Genomic DNA, 16,458 nt, shown 5'->3' on the forward strand with positions numbered 1-16,458 from the left:
TTAAGGACTCTTTTCTTTAGTATAGCTACCATAGTATTATCACATTAAAAAATAATTTCTTAATATCATCAATACTTAAAATTCGAATTACCCCAGCCATCATAATCAGGCCTCTGTAAATTGGTTTGAGTCAGGATCCAAATAAGACACACACATTGCAGTTGGTTGGTGTATCTTTAAGTCTCACTCATCTTACACATCCCCCTCCATCTCTTTTTCTTTTCTCTTCAATGTATTTGCAAAAGAAACCAGCTTACTTGTCCTGAAGAGTTTCCCACAGTCTAGATCTTACCATTGGCGTCCCCAGTTGTGGTTTAGCTTATTCCTCTGTCCTCTCGTTCCTGCAAGTTTGTAGTTGAACCTAGAGGTTGATCGGATTCAGGCTGGAGATTTGGGGCAAAACCCACATCCTGGGAGGTAGTGATTGTCATCTAGTGGTCCCGCTGGGCACTGACAGTTACCTCTGACCAGAAGAGAAAGACCCTGATTTTCATGCATAGCAATAATAATGAAAATGTGTGTGGGTTTACAAAGTTTTTTTTTAACTCTCCATCAATATTCTTATTTCATCCTTGTGCCAGTTTCTTTGAGAAAGGCTGCGTTATTCTGGCCATGCAGATGGCTGTCGTGCTCCAAGGTCTGCCCAAGGTCAAAAGACCAGAAGGCAACGGGGGAGAGTCTGGTACATTTGCCATGCCAGCCACACTCTGGTGGCTCTCACCCATGGTTTCCCTGATTTCACCTTTAGTCACTCCATCCTACTTATGACCTCATGGCACTTGATTTAAGGGAAGAAAAGGATTTTCACATCCAGCCTGCTCCCCATTGCTTTTAGAACAAGTGTTAGAGAATGTTAGAGAAACGGCAAAAACCTTCCAAAGATTAATCCAGACGCTTATTCCAAGAGGCTTCCATGATCTCAGGAGCAGCAGTCTCATAAACTAATGCTCCAGCCACAGCTGTCCCAGGTCCCTGCCTAGAGAGGACTGAAGTCTGAATGATGGTCCCAGGCTGTTTCTGATCACACCAGGGTCATACTTCAGAGGGTGACCAGCTTGCTGGAGCTGCCCCGTTGATTTGGCACCGGTGAGAAATTTGCCCCATGAGAGCAGTAGCAGACCACTTTGTTGGTCAGCTAGACTCAGATTAAACTAAAGGAGAATTTTATTTAAATTATTTCATGTGAACAAGTCAGTTAAATAGTGGGGCAAGAAGGGAAATTTTCTTCCTATTTGGAATTGATGAGACTTAACTAAAATTGATTTTAATTGTTACTTATATCATTTACATTTAAATATAATGGTCATAAAAAGGAACAAATTGTGGTTAATTTCTGAGCAGACAGAGGTGATCTTCTGCCCATTTTAACTGTGTCTCGATTCAGTTTCATTTCTAACGAGTAAAAACCACTGTTTCCGGAGGGTTTGACATAACGGTCAAGCTCTAAAACCATCCCTCTGGCCAGACCTCGACTTGATCGGAGAGGGAGGGTCCACTCTGGGGTGACACGTTTGATCGGGGGCTTAGAAGGATGCCAGGTAGCTTCGTCCCAAAGCAGAGGTGGCTTAACCTGGGTGGAGAATGAGAGAGGACCAATTGTACAGCTGGGGTTGTCAAGAAAACCCTTCCACAAAGGATGCTTTCTCCTCCCATCTCCCTGGCCAGTCTGTGTTGAGTCCGATTTGCACCCAGCTCCATGGGCACAGGGAGGATCAGGGAGCTAGGCCCACAGCCCTGCCCTCCAGGAGCTCACGCTCCCATAGACCTGGGTCTATGTATACTTTTTCTTCCAGGGAGAGTGTTGCCTCTTTTTCAAGGGCTACAAAAAATGGTAAGAAAAGCGAATTATTTTTCTTCTGCCAAAACAACTTAGACTCTTTCCTTGAAAATCATGTTTACAATTTGGCAAAACAGCCCTATACTTTCTGCTCTTTAAAATACCAGCCAGTGAGTTGTTGCCTGTCACATGCCGAGTGGACTTGAGGAAGCAAAGGCGTCCCAGGTCTGCATCGTTCATCAGGCAGAATTTAGGGAGCGCCTGCTATGTTCTCTGGAATCATGGCCGTGAATAAACAAGTCATCAATATCTGAACAACATACTCAGAGGCAGGAATAAGTGCAATAAAAATAAATGAGCAGACGACGGGGCACAGGGCTGCCGGGAGACCCTCAGAGGACGACGGCCCCTAGAGCTGAGGCCTGGGTGGTGACAGCAGTCCCCCATGGGGATCTCAGCACAGGGGACAGCAGTTCGGAAAAGCTTCAAGGTGGTGGCTTCAAGGAACAGAACAAGACTAAAGAACCCATTACAGTGTTTGTTGGTTGAGCCACAAAAAGAAATATGCACGGAGCGTGCCGTGTCACTAACAGACTGTAAAGGCCTCTTTGTCTGGAAGACTAGGCGGATGGAAAAGTGGGAAACAAAGCTGGAAAAGGAGGCGAGGTGTTGATGGGAGGTAGTTCTCTAATGGGTTCTGCTCCCTGCAGGGATCCTGGCCCAGAAGACACTTTTGTCTAACCAGGAGGGAGGGAGCTGAGGGGCAGCTCTAAGACAGGCTGGCTGTGAACCCTGCCCCCCGGAGAGAGGAAGCCGCAGACCCAGGAGGAGAGAGGAGGGGAGGTGTTGAGCACTGAGCTCCTGGGAGGTGGGGGCCCAGGCACCACTGGCCTAGGGATGGCGGCTGAAGGGAGCCAGGCTGGGGTGCAGACACCACAGGGCTCGCCTGCCCGGCGACGTATTGAGACCACACAGGTGGGATGTGGGTTCAGGTTTTTTGAGTAGTATCATCAAATCTGTGATAACTCACTCTGTCTGCAGAAAGAAGGTTTTGTATGACTTCACCTGACAAAGATAAGACAAAAGAAACTAGAGGCCAATCTCATCTATAAATACTTATGGAAAAAAAATACTCAATAAAATAGTAGCAAATAGAATTCAGAAGCATGTTAAATGCATAATATCCGCAGCCAAATGGGGGCAAGGGACTGTCAGTATAATTTACCATTTCAGCAAGTCAGAGGAGAAAACCATCTAATTAGCTCATAAATGCTTAAAAGGTACTTAATAAAATCAATGTCCATCTTTTATTTAAAAGCCTTAATAAAATAGGAACGGTTGGCTTTCACGTTAACAAAATACAAACATAATATATCTAAAGTCCAAAATGAGCAACATGCTTGATGGTGAACCGTTGGAGGTGTTGCCCATGACATCAGACACCAGGCAGGGATTTCCACTGTCACCCTCACTGTGTGACAGGGCTCTGTCTGGTCACTGCTGTCATGAGAGAAAGAAATAGGAGGCATAGAAGAGGCCGGCCTGCCATGATGTGGTGGGGTGGGGTGGGGGGTGGCATGTAAACACAAGACTGAAAGGCCCCTACCACGTTGTGCTGTGGTGCTGTCTGGTTGTCCCTCCCTCTGCCCTGCTGTTCTCTGCCCAGCAAGCTCATCCTTGTCTTCCAGGATGCAAACCAAATGTTCCCTCCTCTGAGAGGCTCTCTCCTCCCGTTTGTAAAGCCCACGGTCCCTCCTGCTGGACTGTCACTGGACCAAAATTCCTTGGGCACCTCCCTGCGCCCACCCTGAGCAGGCAGTAACAGGGTCTCATGTCTTTGAGCTCCTGGGATGCACAGCCTCCATCTCTTGTGCTCCCAGTGAGGCGAATGCCAGTGCCCTGTGCACTGCCAACCTGCCACCTGGGACATTTGTTTCCCCACCATGTGTGGTGCCTAGTAGGTGCTCAGTAAGCATCACTGAGTAGAGACTGTCCCCTCTCCCCTCCCACCCCCGGTCCTCAGACCAGTACCTCCTCCGTGTACAGCTTTGCCCTGCCTGCCACACGAGACCCTGCAGACCAGCTGAGATCAGATCCCATCTGTATGCCCATGTGCGGGCAAGGGAGGACCTTTCCTGAGGACCCCACCCCCCATCAGGGGGATTCCATTCCCATAGCCAACAGACCTTCCTCACTCCTGGCCCTCTGACTCCTGCTCCTCGTTTTCTCACCTGCTCTTTCTGCACATAGTCCAGTGAGCCCTGTTTCTCGGGCTCCTCTATCCCTTTGTGCTGAGAGTCTGGCCTGGAAAGTGACCTGCCTTCCCAACAGCCTAGGCGTCAGATGCAGTATCCAGTGGTAGCGGGAGTGTTTGCTTTACCAAACATACTGAAATTTTTTGTTTGTTTTGAAAGCAGGGAGAATTAATCTTTAAATAGTTCTTCTTTTTTTTTTTTTGGCCACGCTTTGTGGCTTGCAGAATCTTAGTACCCAGAGCAGAGATTGAACCCATGCCCCCTGCAGTGGAATTGTGGAGTCCTAACCACTGGACCTCCAGGGAATTCCCAGATATTTCTTCTTTTGATGCCTAAGAACTTTAGAATCTAGTACTGAGACTGTTGGCTCTTGACCTAGGTCCAAGAAGATACACTGACCTTTGAAGATCGCCCTGGACACTTTTTTGCCTTGTACACTGCAAGGGAGACATACTTTGTTTTAACAGCTCCCAATGTCGTAGGATTGTTTGGGATTAAAATATGTGCCGCCCTTGCCCTGGTACCATCCCTCAGCACTCGGGAGGCTAGTGTGAAAGGAAATACAGAGTTTCCATTTTGGGTACTATTTCCCTGCCATCGGCCTTAACCGTGTCCTTTTAACTTCCTCATAAAAATCACGTGCCAGCCCAGAGGATACCCTGGAATGATCTGTGGGGCACTGATCGCATGAACTACATATTCTAGGCCAGGCTGAAATGATCTGCAGTTTGAAGCCAGAGCAGAACATAATGCAGCACAGGTTAACAGATCAGTGAAAGCTGTTTTGTCAGCTCGTGAAAAGGTGAGGGAACTGAATTTTTATAATAAATAGTTCTTTTTATATGTTTGTTTGTTTGTTTGTTTTTGGCTGTGTTGGGTCTTCATTGCTGCACACGGGCTTTCTCTAGTTACAGCGAGCCGGGACTACTCTTGGTTGCGGTGTGCGGGCTTCTCGTGGCGGTGGGTTCTCTTGCTGTGGAGCACAGGCTCTAGTCACGCGGGCTCAGTAGTTGCGGCACACAGGCCCTGGAGAATGCAGGCTCAGTAGTTGCGGCACACGGGCTCAGTTGCTCCACAGCATATGGGATCTTTCTGGACCAGGGATTGAACCTGTGTCCCCTGCATTGGCAGGCAGATTCTTACCGCTGCATCACCAGGGAAGTCCATTATAATAAGTAGTTTTACTGAGCAAACAATACGTATGGTTATTACGGACTTTGGAAAACAAATGATTTTAGACTAATGTCAGGCTCCAGATCGTGGTGTGCTAGTTGAGTCTGTGACATGAAAAGGATGAAAAACCCCTTGGAATGTTGTTGACTGTCCCGCTATGAAAGCACATGCCGTTTAATTCATTACTGTACTTTTCAGATAAAATTTACAGTTGCAGTATTAACCTCTGGGGACTTCCGTATCATGTACTGAGGGCAGTTGTCTGGTAGGAGTCACGTTGGGGGAGGGGGCAGCAGTTTGACGAGGAGTGGGTTGTACAGACTTGGTGGCAGACGGATTCTAACGTACCACCAGCACCAATAGGTCTGCCAACGCCAGGGGCTGTGCTTCATGTCTCCAGAAGCCCTGATCACATTTCAGTACCCAGCCAATTGTATTTTTCTCTCACCTTTTAAAAAGCATGACCCTCAGGAAAATGAATCACAAGCCTATAGACTTTTAAAATAATCCTCTGAACTTTTTCTTGCCCACTGCATCCCTGGTTCCTTTCTCTGCTTCTGTGGCTTCTGGTCCCATCCATGAATGGGAACTGCAGCCCCCCCGGGCCCCCTGTCGTCAGGGTACCTGCTGTTGAATAATCGGCTCTGTAACAGCAGAGCTCAGTGTTGGCATTATCAGCTGAAAGCTCTGGAAATATGAGACTGCTCTCATAATGAAAGGTAAGGGCCGCACTTATCACATTCAATATTTTGGTCAGTTTAGCGGTTGCTTAGTAACCAAAGTTAAACTGACAAGAAGATGGAAAAATTTGAAGTTCATTTCCAGGGATTGCCTCAGACTGCCAAGAAGAAACCTTCCTGTTTAAATGTGACTAATTTTTTAGAGGTGACATGAGATCTTTTGGAGATGATACGTTGTTTTCTGGGTATTAGGCATTCTAATGACCATCCAGAACCGTTCACCTGTCTGAGGAGGTGTTCAAGCCCACCCAGGCCCTGCAAGTCCCAGCTTTGCCGATCCAGCCTCTAGGTGAAGCCAGACCCCTAGGAATCCCTCTTTTCTAGCCTGTGCCTGTGTCTGACCCTGTTCTGGCCCCACGGCCAATGGCAGTGGCCAGGCAAGGAGTGAGGAGTGGATAAAAACAGGTGCAGGTGGGCCCCCAGGCAACCACACCTCTACCTCTAATCTCTAGACCAGAGGTTGAGGAATCACCTCCTCCTAAGGCTAAGAAGTAAAGGTGAAGCTCTGGGACTTCCCTGGCGGTCCAGTGGTTAGGACTGCACGCTTCCACTGCAGGAGGCACATGTTTGATCCCCGATCAGGGAACTAAGATCCCACAAGCCACACAGCGCAGCCAAATAAATAAATAATATGAAGCTCTGGCCAGAGGGTGTTCCTGGTAGAGGGGAGCTGTCAACGTTTACTCGGGGGGTGTGGGGTAATCCCCTGCCTTTCCTTCTTTCACTCAGCAAAATGCATTGAACACTGCTGTGTGCTTTTCTTCGCTTCATCCTGAGAGACACACAGCGGGGCTGCTGTCTGTCCTTCCCCCTCTACTGCCAGGAAGAGTAGCTGGTACCCCCAGCTAAACAGCAAGGTTCCCAGAAGAACACCCCTCTCTGGAAAGCAGACATTTGGGCCCCACGTACAAAATAAGCATGAGAAATACACTTAAGGAAACATAAAGCAAAACCAAGGAATAATTTACTAATGAATGGGGTGGGAATGACAGGTATGAAGAACGGAATAACTAAGGAAGCGGAGAGACGAGATGGATCACAGGATGAGCACAGCTACAGGGGTGTCAAGTTGAAGAACCATCCAGAAGGAGCAGGAAAGGATCAGGACGCAGCAAACGTAAGGAAAAGTTGGACAACGTGGAGGACAGAAATAGACGTGCCAACAGTAGCCAGATAATGGGAGACCCAAACAGAGCAGAAGAAATATCTGAAGAACAAAGATGAATTAGCCAGAATTAAAGAATTAGAAATGAAAGGGCTCATGGAGGACCTAAAGGAGAGATTCAGGAAACCCTCCCCAAGGCCCGTGCGCAGGGTCTCTGCTCCCCCAGCCCAGGCGGTTCCCCGTCCACCTGGCGGGTCCTGCAGCCACCAGCTCCCTGATCTGCTCCAGAGAGAAAGGAGACAGGGTACCTGGAAGTCTTGTTTCGGGTGCTCGGCAGCTAACGGGGGGTTTTCCATCCCCCTCTGTATATGCAGCACCAGTGGGCTGTGCAAGAGCCACGTCTGCCTGTGCCCGTCCCGCCCCGTGGTCCCCGCAGGGGCCAGGGAGCTTTTAGGTGTCAGGAAACTTCACGAACCAAGGGAGACTGTGCGCGGATGATGCCAGCAGTTGGCAGGCTGGCCGGGTGGCTGTGTAGATCTGGACTTTGTAAATACCTAGTGAATAACTGTTCAATTAAAGTTCAAAACTGCATTTAAAAGTTGTGATTTGCCTTAAGAGAAGTTCGTTAACTTTTTATTGCCTCTCATATGCTATGAAATTTGCACTACATCAGCGGGTTGTCAAGACAGCTTTCCATCAGGTCCCCTTTTCTGTCACTTGAAGACCAAACACTTTCAGTGATAGCTTCACCCTCTTGGAGTCACGGCAGTTCCTCTCTGAGATCTTGGAGGTTTCCATTTGCCATGGTGCATTGAGATGTTTTGTAACTGAAGCCGCCCCCAGCCCCTAGCATTTCCCTGCGGGGGCCCAGTTTGGGTGTTTGTCTTAGAGACACTGCCTGCTTCACGAACTCGTTGTAAAAAGAGTTTCATTTAACTAGGCCATTTGATGAGTTGTTTCAGACTTCTCAGACAAGTCTGAAAGCAGGATACTATTTCAAACAGATACAATTATCAGTGAACCTGATCACAAGGCATCTGTTACCCCCTTGGGGCTGCTGGGAGTTGATGAGGTTGCCTCAAACCGCAGGGCGTGGTTAAAGGCTGGAAAAGTCTCAGGGCCGGAGGAGGGAACGCACGATGCAGCAAACGGCAAAACCAGACTGGCTAGGGCCTGAGTAGTTTGTCCCTCTCTCTATTAAAGGTGGATGGTTAGGACCAGAGAAGTAGGTTTTGGGGACAGAAGGACCCTGGAGTCTGCCTGTCCAGGTGCCCCAATCTGCCCCAGGGAGAAGACTGGCCAGCTGGTGCATCACTGGCAGGATGGGCTGCATTGGGGTCCCTCGCTTCTTGCTGGACACCAAGCTCTGTGCCAGCACCAGGGTTGAGGGTGAAGGAGACGCACACTGTGGAGGGAGGGTAGAGAGGGAACTGTGCTGCCTCCTGAGATGGAGCCCCTGGCAGGGTTGGGGGAGGGGCGGAAGTAGGAGTGGAGGGTGATGGGTCAGGTGGCACACGTCCAGGCTTTATGGGGGCCACACGTGTTGGGAGCTGCCAGAGCACAGGGCCGTGGCGGTGGGAGGGGGGCCAAGGCAGGAGGGGGGCAGGAGCCTCAGCCCAGAAGGGCAGCCGGGGGGTCCAGCAGGCAGAGAGTCCAGCGCGGAGGGGTGGGACTGAGTTCTGCAGACAGCAGAGCCAGCTCAGGTCCCCGTGGGCGTGGAATGAGGCAGCCCCCCGTATGGGGGAGCCCACACCCCACTATGGGTCTGTGGCCATAACGTTCCAGCCCCTCGTCCATGAGCTGAAACTTCCTTGGGCAACAGTCTCAACCTTGGCCTCCTCACAGGGGTCATCGTGAGGACCCATCTGGGGCAGTGATTTCCCTGGGCGTTCTGTTCAAACCTACCTCAGACTTTTGGAATTGACCTTCTCAGTAGAACCCTGAGCGTTTCTGTCTCTCTCATGCTGTTGTATGTTGGAAGCATAAATGTGCCTTCAAATTACTCAGGAAAGCACTTTTAGAACAACGAAAAGAAGAATAAAAAGCACGTGGAAACTGCCTGTGTGAGAGCAGGCTAGAGGATGACAGCGACTCAGATGGTTTATAGCACAGACCCCCCCCCCCCCAGCCACCTCCCCAACCTGCTTGTCCTGGCAAACTTCTACTCATCCTTCAAAACCCAGTTCATACATCACTTCTGAAACCTCCCTGATTCCTTCCCCCCAGGGAGAATTGATCTCTGCCTCCTCTGTTTTTCCAGAGCACTCTATTCAGGGCTCTGTTCACTCTCTTGGGAGGACTTGCTATATTTTTTTAACTTTTTATTTTATGTTGGAGTATAGTTGATTAATAATATTGTGTTAGTTTCAGGTGTACAACAAAGTGATTCAGTTACACATACACACGTATCTATTCTTTTTCAGATTCTTTTCCCAATTAGGTTGTTACATAATACTGAGCAGAGTTCCCTGTGCTATACAGTAGGTCCTTGTTGGTTATCCATTTCAAATATAGGACGTGCTATATTTTATATTTTTATGGCTCTGTCTTCCCAGAGAGGCTGGGCACCCCTCAAGGGCAAGGTGTCACTCCACTGATGCAAGCCCACCTCCTCCCAATGGGTGGCAGAGTAGTCCCCTAGCAGGTCCGCATGGCCCCTCTTCCCCGGCACCGGCCCGTGTGCCTGCGGGTCATGCTGCCGAATTGGAACCGCAGTGGCCCCCGAGCCTCCCTGGCCGCTGACTAACCTGCTCTCTCCCTCTCTCCTCCCCAGGGCCGACGAAATTGAAATGATCATGACGGACCTTGAAAGAGCAAACCAGGTAGGACGTTTGATGCTTCAGGTGTGAAATCACAAGAGGGTAGCCCTTTCTGTCCTCTCGGAAGAGGCTTCTCTCTACGTTAGGAGGCCAGTTAGTGTTGTATTTTTCACAAACAGCTGTCGATGTTGATGCTTCTTCTGATGTCATGAGAAATGCATGAACAGTCCCAGGCGTGATTTCCTTGGGAAAGTCTCTGATGTGGTCCCAGCATCCCCGGCATCCCGTGGTGATGCTTTTTCTTTTCCTTAATCCAGCTCTTAAACCTCCGGCTCTATTCCCGTGACAGCTGTTATGCTGTAGAGTTTACACTAATGCGTTACCCTATAGCAATGTCTGTGTCTCCACCTTCTAATGGGATGGAGCCACTTGCTCTGGAGAGGGCGGCCAGCTGACGGCCCCTCTGGTCTGATACTTAGTTGTCACAATGCTTTGCAGAAAGTACCCGCAGCACTGTGTCTGGCACAAAATAGTCACATGGTATCCGGTGGCTCTAAACACTCAGCTGCCCAGGAAATTCGGCCACCTTGCAGAGCCCGGCCATTCCCCAAGGACTCTGCAGAACAGGAAAACATTTTGCTTCAGCAAATGGTGCTACTGCTTTGAAAAGAAAGGGGTCTCCCGTTTTACTTTGTTTATTAGCAGAGAGAAGCAGCCAGAGCTGGGTCATGTTTCTCAGCCCCAGAAGGCCCTCCGCACTGCTCCCTCAGTTTTACAGCTGGGTCGCCCCAGGCACAGGGATGCTTAGAGGTTTGCATGCAGTGGCCCCCACAGGATGAAAATCCTTCTCAGATCTGTGGTCTCTGCTCTCCACCTTGCGAGGGTCTCACAGGGCACCTGCCCCCTGACTGGCATTGCTAACCTGGACCTTGGTAGACACCCAGCAAAGAGCACCCCTGTCCATTCTTTGGCTCAGGAAAATACCCTGAAGTCTGATTGAAACACGAAAGTCAGTATATGCATAAGAATGATCATAGGACGTTTGGATTCCTTTCTTCTTTAAACAAGACTTCCTGTGTTCAGTGTTGCACACTCAGACTCACCCCTGAGGATCCTTAGCCTGGTCCATGGGGGGTTCTCTAGAGATGCGTGGACTGCATCACCCGAGGTAGCATCTTGGTGTAGAAGCTATGCTGTTCACGGTGAGAAGAGCTGACCGTTCTTGAGTAACTTATTTTGTGCCAAACTTCACATGAACCGAGTCACTTAAACCTCACTGTTTTACACCAAGGTCAGTGCAGTTATGACTCCCATTTTACAGATGAGGAAACTGAGGTCAGTGGCCGGTCAATTACAGAGCCAGGCCTGGAGCCTGTGCTCTTAGCCACACTCGGAAACAGGGATGGAGACCAGGGGCTCATTTTGCCTTTCTTTCAAACAGCTTATTTCCCAAATGCACCCATTCAGCTCCTTACCCTAAAGCACTACTTCTGCTTCACCTCACAGAGGTGCCTAAGCATTTATTTACCTTAATTTGCTAAGCTAATTTACTTTGGCTCCTTTGTTCTTACTCAAGTAGCCCTGCTCAACTTTGCAGAGAGGCTTTATTGGTTAACCTTCCCTGTCACACGATTGGCATTTGCATTTCTCAAATTTCCCCCCCACCCACTCTCTTCCCCCAGGCCTATCCTGGGCCCACCTCCCCTTTTGATGGCACTCTGGGCTAAGCTCTGCTTTGTTAGACAGATAACCTGATTCTGTGCACATCAAGTGCTCGGGCTCGTTACGCCCCAGCCACTGAGGAGGTTTGGCAGAGCTGACACTCTTCTCAAAGTGCTGGGTGGATCTGGGTCTTCAGAGACACCAGTTAGGACCCCGAGAAAGGTGCCACTCCAAGGTGACAGTTGGTTCAGGTCCCCACTCGGTACTTCCTGGCTTTATGGCCTTGGACAAGTCTCTTCACTGATTACATTTCCTTTAAAAAAAAAGGGATAAAAAGGATGAACTTTGCAGACATTATGCTAAGAAAGATTAAGCCGGTCATAAAAGACAAATGCTGTGTGATTCCACCTACGTGAGGTCCCTAGAGTCGAATTCATAGAGACAGAGAGTAGAAGGGTAGGTGTCAGGGCCTGGGGGAGGAGGGGATGGGGAATTATGGCGTTTAATGAGGACAGAGTTTCAGTTTTGCAAGAAGAAAAAGTTCTAGAGAGGGTTGCCTGACAATGCAAACATACTTAACGCTACTTTTAAATGTATACCTGAACATGGTTAAGATGGTATATTTTATGTGATTGTATTTTACCATAATTCGGATTTTTTTAATTTAAAAAAATTGTTAACGTACAAGCGAAAGGGAGGGAGGGAATGGTGCCTAGCACAGGCAGACCGCGCAGAGCTTCCGGGTTCCGGACCGCCACAACCGACTGGGCATCTATCTCCACGCGAGTCGCACAGATTTTTGGGCTCGTAGTGCACATAAAAGTTAAGTTTATGCTACACTGTAGTCTCCTAAGTGTGCCATAGCATTATGTCTAAACAAACAATACACATACCTTAATTTTAAAATAATGCCATTGGAAAAATAGCGCCAATGGACTTGCGTGCCACAGGGTTGCCACAAACCTTCAGTTTGTGAAAGGCACAATATCTGCAAAGCACAGTAAAGTGAAGCGCAGCAACACGAGGTCTGCCTGTACTTCCTTCGCAAAATTGTTTTGAGGGTTAGAGGTAAAACGCCTGGAAGTGGGTGCTTAAATTTATGTTCCTTAGCTGCTAAAAAAGCCCAGGTTCACAGGGAGAATCCTGAAGTCCTGCCCAGGGAGATACCAGCACGGTGGGGGTGGGGAGAAGTATAGGAAGGTCTACGCAGTCACTTAGGGTGAGTTCATAGCTGGATGTGGCTGCCAAAGGAAATGAATGCAACCTCGGGCTGCCTTAATAGAAACAGCCTCTGGAATGAAGGAGGTGGTGATCTTGCACCTGCTTGCAGCAGTTAGTCCATGCCCAGGAAATCATCATCTGTCCTGGAAACCACACACACTAGAAGGAAACGAGGCACCTGGAATGCATTCAGAGTCCACTCCATGGCCAGGATGGGGAAGGCACCCTCACAGGAAGGAAACCAGGAGGTTTGGGGACATCCCTATTCTTTGGGGAACAGGAAAAGAAGATGGAGGGTCTTGACACATCAGGAACTTGGGCTGTTAAGAGATTAGAAAAGGGAAGGCCTAGGGTGGCAGTTGTGGATTCTGGCCTTGCAGCTCTCCAGGGCTGGCTAGGGAAGGGATCGGGCTTTTTCACGGCTGAGCGCGGAGGCTGATGGGAGGGAACCCCCTCCCAATGCAGAGAAGCTCGCTCTCAACAGTGACCCTCTAGAGGTGCCTGGAGCCGCCTCTGAAGGAAGTGAGCTCCTCGTCACCAGAGCTGTGCGGGCAAACGTGGGCCAGCCCTCGCTGAGAGTCTGAGGTGGAGGATCAGGCACAGATCGGAGAGAAGGAGGGGTTGGACTCGATGACTCAGCGGGTCGATAAGGATGACTCAACAAGGAGAAAAACTCCCCGGGTGGACAGGGATGAGGACAGTGTCCAGGCAGGGAGGAAGGGCCTGCACGGAAGGCGCTGTGAGCTCTGGGGGTTCCAGGCTGTTCTGTGAAGCCAGAGCAGGGAGGGGAGCCCAAAGGAGAAGGTCTAGCCAGGTGTGGGGAGGGCCTCTTCCTGAGAACAGTGGAGAATCATGGGCAGGAGTGCGACATCAGATTTGAGTTCTAGAAGGAGCGCTCTGGCTAAACATTGGAGAACAGAGGGGAGTGAATAGACCGGAAGCCAGGAGAGCAGTAAGCAGCTGTTGTGCTGCATCAGGGTAGGGATGACTCGGGCCCCTCCGCAGCGATGAGGCGGAGGCAGGCCAGGCGGGAGGAGGGGCACTGGGAGCTGCACCGGGGCGGGCACAGCCAGACATCTGGTTCCGCGCCTTTCCCATCAGGGGGGAGCCCCGGGAGGAGCAATTTACTAGTTCATTGGCATATAACATTATTTTTGCACTGGGTTTATAGTCAAAATGTTCTGCTGAGACCTGAAGCTCTATTTTATTGCTAAAGTACTTGTGTTTCTAATGAGGAAAAGTGGAAGAGAGTCCACTGGTGATGGGCGATTAGGGCCGGGTCTCATTTACACTTGTTTGTTCAACTTCGAGGCTCTTGTATTAATAGTGTCTTAATTGGTGACAGTAAGGGTTCAGAGCTTTTGGGGCAAGAGGAGGTAGGGAAATTTGCTCTTCTGGGTTTTCTGACATCGTGACTCAGCAGTCAGCAGGCTGTGACAATCCGCATTTATGCAGGTGGCGTGGTGCTGGGGTAGGTCTAGCTTTCAGCCTGGCCGACCTGAGAAAAGAAATCCAAGTCAGTATCCATTGAGTCCCCCAGAAACACAGCAGGGGTTCCACACGGGGCTCTGGCCGCCAGCATGAGGCCTGCATGGGATGTGTGGCAATAAATCTGGACCTTTCTCCCTTCCTCCTACAGCATCACTGAAGCAGGGCCACCTCTAGGCTCTGAACGGCCTCTGCAGCTATGTGTGGGTGTTGCTTTGGAAGGGTGACCAGAAGTTAGCTGTGCACTTGCCAGCGCGATGGTGTCTGTTCCCTCAGAAGGTCGCTTTCAGGTGTTTGTCATCTTGCTCCCCTTTTCTCTCCCTCCAGAGTCCGGGGCCTTGAGGGAGGCAGGTGGAGGGGTCATCCCTGAGGAGAGCTTGCCTTCTCCTAGAAGTGGTCCAAATGTTATTTGTCCTTGAGGAGTATGGTGGCAAGAACGGCCCCCAAAGATGTCCACAGCCCAATCTCCACAACCTGTGAATTCATTCACTTACCTGCAGAGCAGAATTAAAGCTCTTCATCTGCTGACCTTGAGATGGGAGAGTCCCTGGAATTATGTAGATGGGCCCTCCATAATCACCAGGGTCCTCAGATGCAGAGAGGGAGGCAGAAGAGTCAGAGTGATGGGATGTGAGAAGGATTTGACTGGCCACTGCGGGCTCTGAAGCTTGTGAGGAAGTGGTCACAAGCTGAGGAACGCAGGCAGCCTCTAGCAGCTGGAAACGGCCTGAAAACGGAGCCTCCCCCGGAGCCTCAGGAAGGGACCAGCTCTGGAGCACCAGCCCTGCAGCACTGTAACATGATAAATTTGTGTTTGAATCCACTAAATTTGTGGTAGTTTGCTCCAGGGTAATACAGGAGGGACAGCCTGCCAGCAGACACGTGTTCCCAGCCATGGCCCGTCTCCCTGGGGCCACAGCCCTTGGCCAGCTCACATGGCTGCTGTGTCACTAGAGGGACTTGCTCACCTCTGGTGTCCCCAAGACTGGGCTTTCATGGCCACACATAAAAAAGGGACAAGAGACAAAGCCTAGGGCCATGTTGGGCAGAAGGCTGGATCAGAGACCCCCACCACCACATAAAACCAGGGGACTCAAAGCCACCCCTTAAATGGGTAAACTGGGGAAAGCCTGCCGGACAGGGAGGTGGTGAGGATTCCCTCACATCCCAGCCTTAGTGCTGGGGAAGAAGGAAGCACACCCCCCGAGGGAACGCCTGAGCACAGCCACCTTTCCCTGGCCTGGGGCCTGTGTTCCACGCTGGGCTGAGACTGGCCTCACCAACCCTCCCCTGTGGGCCGCAGCGCCGGGCCTCTGCCTTTGCCTCCTCTGTCTGCTCCACCTGGCCGAGCTTCTCCACATGTTATGAATCAGATTTTTCAGACTTTAAGGTCTACAATTAGCTGTCAGCACCCTGAATTCACATTCTAACGTGTGCTCCTTTGGGGCTGAGGTTTGGGGGAGGCATTCCTTCACTGCCCTTCCCAGGGCCTTCCAGGAGCCCTTGAGGAGCTCGGGGAGGGGGATCCCCATGGGCCCACCCCCTCAGGCTGCCCTATGCCAGATGCAAGGCTCAGCTGGGACACTGGGCCAGCCAGCGTCTTATGTGCAGAATCGTCTCTGCCCTGTGCTGGCTTGACTAACAGAATTCTTGAAACAAAGTGTCACCAGTAGCTTTCTGCCTTCCCGGTGATGCTGAAGGGAGCTGGAATTTAACCTGAAGACCAGCTCTAGTAATTTTCGCCCCAAAATTTTAAGATTTAAAATTTTTAAAATTTCCCTCATTTTAAGATAAGGGAAGAATCATGGCCACCTGAGGCAGCACGCCTCAGGAGCCAAAATAAGAATAATAATAATTCTTCACTGGACACCTGTCACCATGTGGTGGCACCGCCAGGCAGCTGGCTTGTGTTATCTCCCTGGTCCCCAGTCGTCCTGCAGAGTGGCGCTTTCTATCTTTGTGGTCAGGGTTACCACTAAAATGCAAAGCAGTGCCGTCATTCGTTCACGTGCCCCCTCCTTTACTTTGCCTTGCGCTTCCAGCACGTACTCTCACTTCTCAGAGAAGGACAGAAGTAAGGAATAGCCAGCAGATCTCTCAGGAGGACAGCTCAGGCTTGGCCAGGCTCTGTTCTCACCATGGGGCAGCCGCTGAATCACACCCATGATGCCACTGGCTGCCCACCTGAGCCCTGGCCTCGGCCCCCGGCTCTGCCTCTGCAGGGACAGGGGAAGGGGGGGCCGTCAGTGGACATGGGGAGCTGGGTGTCTCCTGGCAG

At 50.4% G+C, this 16,458-nt stretch overlaps 1 protein-coding gene across 8 annotated transcripts in view; it reads left to right on the forward strand.

Moving 5' to 3' along the window:
• Positions 1-16,458, forward strand: part of CUX1 (cut like homeobox 1) — a 354,634-nt gene that overhangs the window by 248,242 nt on the left and 89,934 nt on the right. For all 8 annotated transcript variants that reach the window (XM_057748078.1, XM_057748079.1, XM_057748081.1 and 5 more), the window contains one exon: positions 9,824-9,872. In XM_057748078.1, the coding sequence (XP_057604061.1) occupies positions 9,824-9,872 (49 nt within the window). The remainder of the gene's footprint in view (positions 1-9,823; positions 9,873-16,458) is intronic.

Source organism: Hippopotamus amphibius, chromosome 9, assembly GCF_030028045.1.
Source record: "Hippopotamus amphibius kiboko isolate mHipAmp2 chromosome 9, mHipAmp2.hap2, whole genome shotgun sequence".
Lineage (NCBI taxonomy): Eukaryota > Metazoa > Chordata > Mammalia > Artiodactyla > Hippopotamidae > Hippopotamus > Hippopotamus amphibius.